The 12115-nt window shown below is 45.4% G+C and overlaps 1 protein-coding gene across 1 annotated transcript in view; it reads right to left on the bottom strand.

The window, feature by feature from the left end:
• NCAM1 (neural cell adhesion molecule 1) overlaps positions 1 to 12115 on the bottom strand; it is a 313366-nt gene that overhangs the window by 40476 nt on the left and 260775 nt on the right. The window contains 5 exon segments of the mRNA XM_030332629.1: positions 84 to 180; positions 548 to 732; positions 1065 to 1215; positions 5387 to 5416; positions 11878 to 12020. Coding sequence (XP_030188489.1) covers positions 84 to 180; positions 548 to 732; positions 1065 to 1215; positions 5387 to 5416; positions 11878 to 12020 — 606 coding nt within the window.

Raw genomic sequence — 12115 nt, 5'->3', positions numbered from 1 at the left:
CTTCTTTTACTCTCTTAGCGTCACCGAAGGGCATGGACTAGGCCAGCAAAGATAAGGCTGGTACAGCCATCAGGGGTGCTCACCTGCTTGGACAAGGATGAATTCCAAAGACTCCTGTCCAATGCGGTTCACTGCAGTACAGTTGTAATTTCCGAAGTCATTTTCAGAGTCTGGGGTCACCTTTGGAAAGGAGGAACTTGTGGGTTACAAGTGTCCCACAGAATGGTCACTGATTCAGATCTTTGTTTACTGAATTAATTTGTAAGGAACAGAACAAGTAAAGCATGAACGATTAGCTCCAGCCCAGCCTTAAATCAGAGAGAATCGCCAAGGGGCTAGTGAGAGGCATGCTCGGCCTCCCAGGCTGTGACCTAGTCCCAGGGAGAGAGAGGGGAGCAGGGCTGAGACTCAGTTTCTTCTGTAGCCGATGGCTCCCCTGGCCAGGACACGTGGGAGAAGCAAGAGAGAAGATTTTAGCTGCAGAGGGCAGCCTATCCATAGTCAGTTTGTGCCTTCTCCACCCTCCCCTGTCCCCGCCCCGACTCACCTCCAGGTAGCTGGCGGAGGGGGTGTTGTAGATCTTGATATTGCTGTAATTGGAGCTTGGCAGCAGCTGGCCATCCCGGAACCATGAAATTGTGGCGCTGGGGTAGGCAAATACCTCGCACGTGATGTTCACCTGGTTCCCCTCCCACGTGTAGACAGCCACAGGGCCCTGCAGCTTCGGGGCGTCTGCAGGAACAGCAATGCCCATCAGGAAGACCACCACCAGCAAGGAGCTCCGTGCACCCTGTCTCCCGGCCCTGGCAGGGTGTGTGTGCCCTGAAGCAGACCCAGCTCCAGGACACGATCAAGCCCAGGCTGGTGTAGCGGTCCTGGGAGCTGCGTGGGAAGACGGAAGCGCCTGTGGGCTTGTAAGAAGCCTGGGGCGGTGGGAGGGACAACTTGGGGACAGAGGTCTGGAAGGGCCCAGGGCAGGGTGCAGCTCAGGTCCTGGCTGCTGTCCTCCCCTTTCATCCTGACCCCACACGGCCCCCTCCCCTGTTTTTCCAGTCACTGCTCACATTGCACTTCGAGGTACATGGACTGGGAGTCCTGGCCGATGGTGTTGCTGGCAGTGCAGATGTATTCTCCGGCGTCTGTGTACTGGATGCTCTTCAGGGTCAGAGACGACACGCGGGCATGGCTGCGCACCACCATGTGCCCATCCAGAGTCTGCCAGGAGGGAAGGGAGAGCGTCAGAGTCCGAGGCAGGGTGGGGGGGCGGGGCAGGAGACCGGGCCACCCCTCGTCTGGGACCAGTCTCACATCCTCTCCCCAAATCGTGCCAATGCCTAACTTTCACTTTAGGTACCTGGTAGTGTGGGAGGCTCTGGAGAGCACCACGGGAACCTGAGTGTATCCAAAATAGAAAATGGGACTCAAGTTTATGTCCAGCAGCCTGGACTCTGTGCCAAGGTTGGTTTGGGGCAAGGACAACCAAGGTTCCCCGCCGCCACCACCCGCCCCCCCAAGACAACCCTGTGTGGCGTGTCTTAAATGGAAGTGAAAGTCCTGGCTAGCAGATACTCCAGCAGCAGCGGCCTTGCTCCATGGGATTCTGGGAAACCTGCACCCCTATGCTTTCCTCCCAGGAGTCTGCCCGTCTGCCAGTTCCACAGTGCAGGCACGCATAATGGGAAATCCGAATGTGCCAACTGCAAGAAATTATGCAAGAAACCTGTATTTCTGCAGATGCCTCACTTTCCTGAATGCTTAAAAGTAAATAATTTCATTCAAGAGAAAGTCCGACAACTCAATGATCAGGAGCTGGTGAGTGGAAGTGAGGGGTAGCTGGGTCTTCTCTCCAGGGACAGTGGCACAGAGTCTCAGGCAGATCTGGGATCCGTGACACCACACTCACCACCATTTTCTAGCCCCTAAGACCACAGTTGGCTTCCTGAGTCTCTGGAATTACAGTGACTGGTCAAAAAGGGAAGAAGCATATGACCCCTAGGCAATGGGTACTGTATATTTCCAAGGGGCCTTTGCCTTGACACTCTAAAATGGTTGCTGGCCTAGTCTGGGCATGTTGCCCAGGTTCAAATCCTCAAGAAAGTTGGTAATCTGAAGAAGGAGTCTTGCTCCTCGTAGGCTGGGCTACACTCTTATCTCCAGCATATGCTATTCTGTGGAGATGGACAGGTGAGTGTTCTGCACATGGCATCTGTCATCCCTGGGGTTGAGCCTATAGGGAATCGAACACCTGCTTCAGATTCTTTTGACATGCTGGTTTGGAAGCCTGGGACTCAGAACTGCAATGTCATACAGCAGCCAGTTTAGACAGCACAAAAGGAAGGTCCCATTGGCCTTGTGGGGCAGTCTCCACAGATCTGCCCATCACTAATGGACCTAATCCATCTCAGGCATTTAAGCCCCACTGAGGTTCTCATATCTGGAAGTTGGAATACCACTGCTGGCAAGGAGGCAGAGTGCTGAACAAAATCATCACTGCCTACCTCTGCGAGGGCCACCCCACTCACAGAGGAGTGCCCAGATGCCCATAGCTCTCAACTCCACCTGAACCATAAGTCTGCCAGGCTAAGTGGTTGAGGAGATGCCACACATTAGTGAGAGATGACAACAGACAGATGTGGAGCACATGGCTAGTAAGCCTTGAGACATCTGGTTTGCTGAAGATACTGGGTCCTCGGACCCCCATATCTTGTGGGCTCACAGGGTTGTCCCAATATTCCCGAGTGGTGACTCCCATGAGCCATATAAATTTTAACCCATCAGATCTAGTGTCATCGAAAACATGAAGCCACACCAGCAAGTATCTCTAAAGAGCTGACCTGATCTGCTTGTCACTTCTGTCTGTCCCCAACAGAGCAGGACAAAGGCAGAAAGGATTTGAGGTCCACTCCCCCCTGCCCACCCCACCCTTTTGGTTATATCAGTGAGAACACAGGTTCAGCTGCTAGTGATACCAGCCAGTGGCTGAGCAATGACTGTTTGTCATAGAGGCACACAGCTTGTCCTGGGCCCAGCACCCACAAACATGGAAACTGACCGGATCTTTGGGAAGTCAAGAGAATATTTCCACAATGGAAGAAATATTGCAGCAAAAGATGAAAGAGAGTCACGGAACTAAGAGTAGGACAGTAACAAATCACAATGAAACAGGGCATGAGCAGTCTTACTCAGAATATTCTAGAAAAAGGTTGAAGAGAAGCTTGGGAAGTGGTTTCATTGACAGCTATACTCTTCCCCCTTCTATGTGTTCTAAATTTCTCTGGAAAAATTTTCTCATTTAATGTTGTCAGCAGACCAGTAGACAGCCCTCTACAGAGAATTCTTATTTTGCAGTGGCTCGCGACAGGATTGATGATGGGAATTTGCCAGATGCCCAGTTCTCCCTCCAAGGGGAAGCAGATAGACTCCAGTGCAATTAGACTGTTTCCCTCTGAAATGTTTGACTCTCACACAGGGACAAAGTCAGGGACTGCTACCCACAAGCCATCCAGACCAGGAGTCATGCTGATAAAGTCCAGGCTTGCAGAGGAAGCAGATGATCTCTGGGCAAGAAGGGAAAAACACCTGTGACAAGAAAACCCTGTTTTGCAAAAAACAGCATGAAGGGCCATCACAACTATTCTTCTCATCAGAACATTTCTGTGTCCCTTCTTCTAGGTAAAAGTGCTAATTCTCAGAGCTTACAGAACGAAACTGGCCATAACCCAGTAACCTTCTTTGGAGCTCATCTGGACTTATGGTCTTCATCTCTGAATGAGACAAACAGAGGAAATTCTGAGCCCCAGGGGTGGCACTCACCTTGAAAGTCAATTATGTCCAAAGTGAGATACTCAAGATAAGGATACTTCTGGAAACGGAAAGTGAGTTGTCTGCTTTCCAGGAGTAAACCTAGGACTTCCACTTATAATAATAATTCTCTTAACCTCCCTTAACGCTCCCTGATAAATCTCACGTCCCCCTCCAGCCAGGTCTAAATCAGAATGACAGGGGAAGATGTAGAAGGTCAAGTAGAATGAGATCTGTAGTTACTGAGGAGTGCTGATAATTAACCCCTCTTCTCTCCTGTCCCCAATTCCAATGGGTCTGTGACTTTGGGGCAATAAAACAGCCAGGCTGGGACAGCCTAAGTGATCCCTGTGCCACAGGAGGGAGCATTTCAGCGAGACGAGCACCTGACTATGGTCCCCATGACATGGAAGAAGGTAGGAAACAAAGACAGCTTATTGTACACTGGATTGATCACGGCAGTGTGTTCATGTGTAGAACTAGGATCGTGCCCGGGGATGGGCAGTCAACTCTTGAATATTAAACAGCATTAAATATTTACAGCCACGATCTGAACACATGAGTTATGTGTTCCGAATATTATCATTTCTGAAAACTAAGAGGAAAGAGTTTACCTAATTAAAACACAGTGTATAGGATTGCCATATTGACATTTAGTAGTATTAAAATATCAAAGTTTCCTCTGGAAAGAGACAAAAAGCTGTTTTTTAAAAAAATATTTATGGATTCGATCCTTGAACCTCATCTAAAGTATACTAGTTTTTATTTTGCTATCTTTACTTACACGAATCACTGAAACAAAGATATGCCTGATTGTAACTAGGGTCTTGAGTGTGTAACATTAAATCTAAAGATTAATATTTAGCTTAGTTTTCAAACAAGGTCCCACATTACCCAAATGGAAGGAAGCAGTCAGAGAAATCTCAAAAGCTAAATGCTACTGACTTCTAAAACCATTGTGCCCAAATCATGCAAATCTAATAAATTTAATTCTCTATGAAAGTAACATAGGTATGCTTAGCAATTTGGGGAAAACCAAGGAGAGAGGTCATCTGCATTGCTGTGACATGAAATGGGATGTGATCATTTACCAGGACCGATCATTCTAGAATAAAGCGAGCAACAAGATGAGTTGAGCTGGAAAGGGCTGAGTGGGTTTTTAGACACTAACTCTGTGACTTTATGACCCAAAGCCACATCAACCAGGTGAGAGGCAAAAAAAAAAAAAAAAAAAAAAAAAAAAAAAAAAAAAAAAAAAAAATCTCATCATTTCAAAATGCCTGGCCTGGGAATTGGAGCGATTTATTTCTGTAAGTATAATTACCTGGAGGTGATTTTACCAGCACCAGCAAGAGAATAAGATCCAATTTTAAGAAGTAATAAGGATTTGTTCATCCACTCCCAACACAGCTTGCTTGCTCATCCTAAGACACTATTGCCAAGTAACGTCTACCACTATTGACCTATTCTTTAATCTAACTAGATGACTAATTAGTTTAGCATGTCTGGTTATTAAACTGTAATGGCGAGTTAAACTGCGATGCTTTCGAAACTAAAGACTGGCTAGTGGTCAGGTAAGCTATACCTCCTGCTTCTCCGGTCGAGTCCACGAAGCCTGGAGAGAACAAGATATAAAACACAACAAGAAAGCAGTAAAATTTTACAACATGTTGCTTCAGAGAATTGATGTATCACACTGCATTCCGTGCACATGCAGCTTCTTTTCAACTCAGAACTTTTTCCAAGGCTCACTTTCAATGGTGTGTTTATTACCCAACTGAATTTAGGGTTTAGCTTATGTTAAGCTTTCCCCACCCCCTTATGCACATTAAGATGTATAATTCAAAGGAGAAGGCTTTCCTAATCTTTGGTAGACATACACAGGGGTACCAGCAGACACAGCAGACTGCTCCTGTTCCAGAACATCTTGAATATTTCCTCGTAGTTATTTCATGTCGCTATTAGTTCTGACTATAAAGTCTAGAGATACTCATAGAGTATGTTTCCTCCTTTGGATTCTATTAGACAGCTTATCACAAAATACGAATGCCATTTTGTGCTCATGCATTTTATAATTCATTGCATGCATCCTATTAAAAATCACGTTATATTTTCTAAAAGGAACTAAAAAAGGAGCAGAGAGGTACATTAGGAGTGGTTAAGTATGAAGTGCTTAAAGTTGTTGATCAGGAAACTTCCAGGACACCAATTCTGAGTGCTGCGGCAGGCCCAGTCAGTTCTCAGGGGCAGAGGAACGCCCCGGATGGCATGCAGGCTCAAGCGTGCACCATCGACATCAAACATGGCATTCACAGAGGAGGGAGTCAGCTCAGAAGCATAGAGGTTTGGGTGTCTTCCTACCCATGTCTGCATATTTTATATCTGGCACTTGGGGAACTCCTACACTTAGAGTTTTTTCCATTTTCATACTGGGTTTCAAAAACATCCTACCTGCAGTTGTTCTTTCTATTAAATGGCATGACTGCCTGGTTGTCCCTGATGTTCAGATGGAAAAAGGAGAGAACAGATACCAGAGACAAGCAATGCCATCCAGGAAATGCAAATGGTTAGCAAACATTTAGTAGGAGTCCACTAAATGCAGAGAGCTTTTGTGAGAAATGAGGATGGAGAGGTTGGATTATGTCACGTGATGCTGGAATGAAGAAAAAAGTGAGGACAGAGGACCATGCACCATGTGTCGGTGTGCCAGCATGTCAAATGTGGCCGCCAATGAGAAGCTTGTCTGTCACATGCCAGGGCTGCATGAATCAAGACTTTTTTAAAGGGCTATCTCATATGGAGGTAATTTGTTTGTCAAATCTGATCCTTCTTGTACTCTCCCAAATCACTAGGGTTTTGTGTCGTTCAGAAGTAGTTGCTAGTAACACAACGCCTCCACTAGCCTGACCTCCTGCCTGTGTGCACGATGGGAGTGGTAGGATATGCCTTGGCCCTGATAATTTGGTGATGTGGTGTAGTTCACTTTAAGGACAATCTGATGTGCAAATATACACACATAAAACAAATTAGGATATGATTAGCCACGCTCCAGAATTTTAAGTTCCAGGTCCTTTTTAATATTCACGTTTATTACCTCACATACGAGTCTGCAGGAATATGTACAGTGAAGCATCCCTACACTAGCCTAAAGTAGATCCTGCTATACCTCTGTTCACACCCCTAATATGCCAGACTCTAACTGCTTATCATAGGCACCTTTTCCAGTGTTTATACGTGGGCGCCTGTTTGCATTAATGAGGAATTCTCCCCGGTGACAGAAAGATCCAGTTTTCAGTGGATCCAGAATTTCAAAGGTCTCTCTTATTTGTGGGATTTGTGGGACACTCTGTCAGCTAAAGACTCGAGGTTCAGGAAGTTCCATTTTTTCTACCCGTTCTGAACTCAACTCTTTGCCCCTCTTCTTTTCCTTAAATATTAAGGCTTTGTATACATTTCTTTACCAGTCATTTCAAAGGCATGTTCAAGTAAGAGGTTCAAATACGCACACAGAGAACGTGTTGTGATAGTGACCGATTGTGCAAATCATCACCCAGAGGTCTCGCTCAGTATGTAAATGGTTCCTCGAAGTTAGCCCCACTCACTCACATACCTGGCAGTATTTAAAAGAGTCTTGGTAGTATGAGCAATGAAATGACGTGGATGTGCAAACTTTCTTTGTACCTGCATTATCATAATGTCCTCCAGACACAGTGATCAAACTGACCCATTATGATGTTCAAATATGGTTGTTTCAAGGTTTTTTTTTTTTTTTTTGTTTTGTTTTGTTTGTTTGTATTTGTTTGGGCCAACATAATGGAGACTAAGAAATGGATTAACTTTCAGACAGGTGATCTACCCTAACGGTCTTAATGACCCAAATGTAGCCTACCTGTGTATCAGTTGTTGAGCAAAACCAACTCAACTAGCTGAAGCTTAGCAGACTGATAGTAATCGGTCTCGAAGGAGTGATTGGACTGAACCCAGAGATGCGATCAGATAGATTTTGACAATCAGGCTCAGTGTACTGGCTTTTGCTTGTTTCCCCCACCCCTTCTTTCTCTTCTTCTTCTTTTTTTAATGAAGAGGAACATCAGTTTTCCATAGAAAGTTACTAACTCTGTGCCTATGGTTGAAAGCCTTTTCTCTCCTCTAAGAAGGGTAATACTAGACAAACACTAGACTTAACTGAGCAATGAATCAAAAGACAAGTTGCTGTAATTAGCTTATATTGTAACCAGTTTTATTAAAGAAATCATTGAGGGGCACCTGGGTGCTCAGCTGGTTAAGTATCCAACTTCAGCTCAGGTCATGATCTCACAGTTTGTGAGTTCAAGCCCCATTGTGAGTTCGAGCCCCACATCAGGCTCTGAGCTGACAGCTTGTTCAGAGCCTGGAGCCTGCTTCGGGTTCTATCTCCCTTTCTCTCTGCCCCTGCCCCACTCACACTCTGTCTCTGCCTCTCTCAAAAATAAATAAACATTCAAAAAAGTTAAAAAAAAAAAGGAAATCATTGAACCTTTCACAAAAGTCCTCAAAATCATGAGGAGCAACATGATATTGGATGCTCTGCCTTCCAAGCAGTGACCCAGAGGAAGGCCCTGGTAGCACTCTAAGGACTTTGCACTTGACCTTGTCCGAGTCAAACATTTTTATCAGAGACTTAGTTAGACCAAGATATTTCAAATAAGTGTTCATACAAGGTTGGAGCCAATAGCTAATACAGATACTGGATGACAGCTGCATGGGGAAGGCTACTGAACTGCTTGTGAAGGGCCTTGTGAAGGAAGTGGGGTCACCACTGAGTGTTAGACCTCATTACTTTAAAAATACGTGAATAGAAAAGGGGGGCCCATGAGGCTCGAAATGCCCTAGACCTACAGACCTTTAAGGACAGTTCTGATAAAAGCCAGACCTGCCTGGTTAGAAGGATGGAGTGAAATGGTTCTCAAGCCAGAAAGAGTTTGTATGGGTGGCATTTTTGGTAATCGAGGTGATTAGAGGTGGCTACTGGCATCTAGAAGGAAGGGAGCTATTGGTACTGAGTTTCTGGCCATGCACAGGACCATCCCAGTGAAGGAAGTGCCTTCCCAAGTGCCACTGATACCACTGAGAAACATGGGGTTTGCAATAAACAAAACACAACTTTTAGCAGAAATAAATATAATATTCTGCATTTTAGGCGAAGCAACCAATTGCATAAGAGCAGGATAAGGGGCTATGTGGCTTAAATGCTGTTCAGATAAAAAAGAGCTGAGAATTTAGTTGACCCCAAGCTCCACATGAGGCAACACAATGAGGAAACCGCTGCAGGGGCCAATGCAACTGTAACTGCATGGTGGTGTCCAGATCAAGGGAGTCAGAGCTGCACGGAAGACTGCATTAGTTACACTAGGCACCATAAAACTTCAGGGGGAGTGTCACTGCACTGGGACCACTGGGACCACTAGAAAGCACAAGGCGGGGAACCCATGACCCCAGAAACAGGGAAGACCACTGAGTGTGTTTAAGGGAAGAAGAGTGGAGAATCCAAGAGCCCTCACACAGGGCACTGAGTGGCAGAGGTGGGAAGACGGAGCGGAAGGGGCAAGGAAGCAGACCTTCCCGATCACCAGTGCTGGCCAGCTGTCTTGCAGAGGACGGCTGCCATCACCCTTCAGGGAGTGGCCATGGGGCTTTCTGGCAGATATGCTGGCAAGGGAGTGCCAGGTGAGACTAGACAACCTGGAATAGGGCCTCCCTTCCTGCCTTCTATGATTCCAGCATTTTGCGCGGTCTAATTCTCAGGAGACTTCCTGGCCTCCACGGTTAGACACAAGTGGCTATTTTTATCTGCCTAGTGTATCAGCCTGATTGTAAAAAGCCAACTGTTTTCTCTCACTTCCATGCTGCAGTGACTCTAATCATCTTGGTACCTGATTGTATACGACGCACCTTCAGGTGGAGGAGAACATGACGGGCCGCTGCCAGGTAAAAGTGAAATTTATTACCTGGAGTCCAACCGGCACCTGTAATAGGCCATCTTCGTTCTATTAATTACTAGCTATCCCCAGTGTAGGACAGAGAGCAAGCCTCTTTGATGTCAATATACAGCTGATAGAAATGGCAACTTTATATGCAGGGGTTCATTTAGGCAAGTGTGTTAATCTGGTGTCATCTCACAGGCTGGTCTGGAGGACTTGTTCTAATATCGATTCACTCATGCTCCAGTAATGTCACGTCAAGTAGACTTGAAGACAGTCTGTATGTAGTAAAAGGAACCACAATGCAATATATGTGGCTGGCTTCCATAATTATCTCAGGTTGAGGACAAGCGATCTACACTGATAACTGAATTATACAGTACCTACTTGGCCTGAGATGGTCTCTGTTGGATACCTTTGTTTCACTACTTAGTAAGTATGAGTGTGTATTAGTGCCTGGTTATTTGTTCTCTTTCTGTAAAGAATTCACAGATAGAAGGCAGAAGTGACCACCTATTAAAGAACTTAGGGTAGGCACAAATCTTAATGGCCCTTCTGGTATAGCTTAGATGTTGAGCTATTCCTAGAAAAGACATTGAATTTAAAAGCATCATTCATCTGGGATAGATATTATTTCTGTCCTTTACTGTAGGTCAACGATATACACTGGTTCATTCTGGACAAATCTACTCACAAGCCTGATAGAGAAAAATCTGGTGAGCAGCAGCCCTGTGGTTTAAGCCCTGAAATGTACATTCAATCCATGTAACACACACGATGGGAGCTGAAATCTGAGCTTAGGGTTTAATTCCAATGTTGATAAAGAAAGTATCCAAGTAAACACCACATTTCCTAATCCGGTGGTTTTCACAATATCGAACAGCATATGTGAGTCTCAAAAATACTTAGCAGTTCCTTGAGTTTTTGTTAAGTGGAATTCAACTGTGGAGGTAAAACTTGCAAAAAAAAATAATGGGCTTTTTGGAACAGCAATTTCTATTCCTTTTGATTTAGTTTGCTTTCTATTAACAGGGCAGAAATCAGATCCTCAAATGCAGATCCCAAACGTGGCTCTGGCATTTCACACTATCTCTTTTTGACTTTATTTTAGTTTACCCTCTCTAGGGATTTCCTTTAGGCAGGCAGAAGAGGTGAGGATCTATCATTTTTGACATTCAGGTCAATAAGCAATCCATTATAAATGTTCTTTAAGGCTAAGGCCATTATCCTGAATAGGTGACAAAATTTTGGCCAACTAAAATGAAGCCCATTACTAGAGGGTATATGAGAGGAGACTGGAGATGTGCCATGAGAGGGTTTAAGTTGCTCTGAAACCAAGCTGTTTCTTCCTCCTGCTTTTGGCCCACTCAGCAGCAAAGGGCTGCAATGACGTAAGGTTATCTAAATTTTTATATATTGTCAATAATAAAGACAGCTTTCTGGGGGCCTATAATCTATACGCTTTAAAGCTAAATTTCCCAGTCATTTCAATTTACCAAGAAGGTTGCTGCCATGTGCTTAAACTCTCAGTGAATGTACTGTAGAACCCAGTGGAATAATCATCATGTAGAAACTGCTAATTATTTTTGCCTTCAGAACAAAATGATATCCAAATGTGACCGAAAATACAGGCAGACACAAAGGCAACCAAGCTTTTGTGCGTATAGTGCATGTACAGCATGAGTCTACAAAACACAAGGAAAAGAATTAATAGGGCTCATTCTGATCCCCGCTATTTCTGGGCGACACTTCCCTGGGTGCCCCCTGTGATGATGGTAGGAACAGCTGGGGCACCCGGATCTTGGCTTTTCCTCGCACCTCATAGCTCCATAATCCAAAATCACTACCCCCTTCCTCCCCAGAACGTCTAACTTGACCATGCCCACTAATATCACAACCCTGCAAATCTTTGCAAGAAACTGTGGTCCTTCCACTGTAAGGGGACACTGGTGAGGCCACAGCCAGGCAGGCTGGAGGACGGAGGCCACAGGACCTGGTATGGCCTCTGGTGCCTGCATCCTATCTTTGGGCTCATCGAAGAGAACGGGGCATGGGCAGACACAATCTGCTTGGAGCCTGCATCCCATGGCCCTGAAACTCTTGGGGGACATCATACCTTTTCTTCGCTGCTGATGTTTCGGGTAGAAGTCCTCCAGGTGATAGAGGGAATGGGGTCTCCCGAGGCTTCACAGGTAAGAGTGACTTGTTCCTCTAGTTCCATGGCAGTCTGGTTCTCTACATAAGTGATTTTGGGTTTTGCTGAAAAGACAAGACATGTGAATGAGTCTATCTGATCTTTCAGCTTTCTGGGTTTAAGTTACAACATGCACCCATCCGACGAAGGTTATGTGCTT

The sequence above is a fragment of the Lynx canadensis genome, chromosome D1 (genome assembly GCF_007474595.2).
Source record: "Lynx canadensis isolate LIC74 chromosome D1, mLynCan4.pri.v2, whole genome shotgun sequence".
NCBI classification, from domain to species: domain Eukaryota; kingdom Metazoa; phylum Chordata; class Mammalia; order Carnivora; family Felidae; genus Lynx; species Lynx canadensis.
The sequence above is the reverse complement of the archived record's forward strand: the minus strand, read 5'-3'. Positions and strand labels throughout refer to the sequence as shown.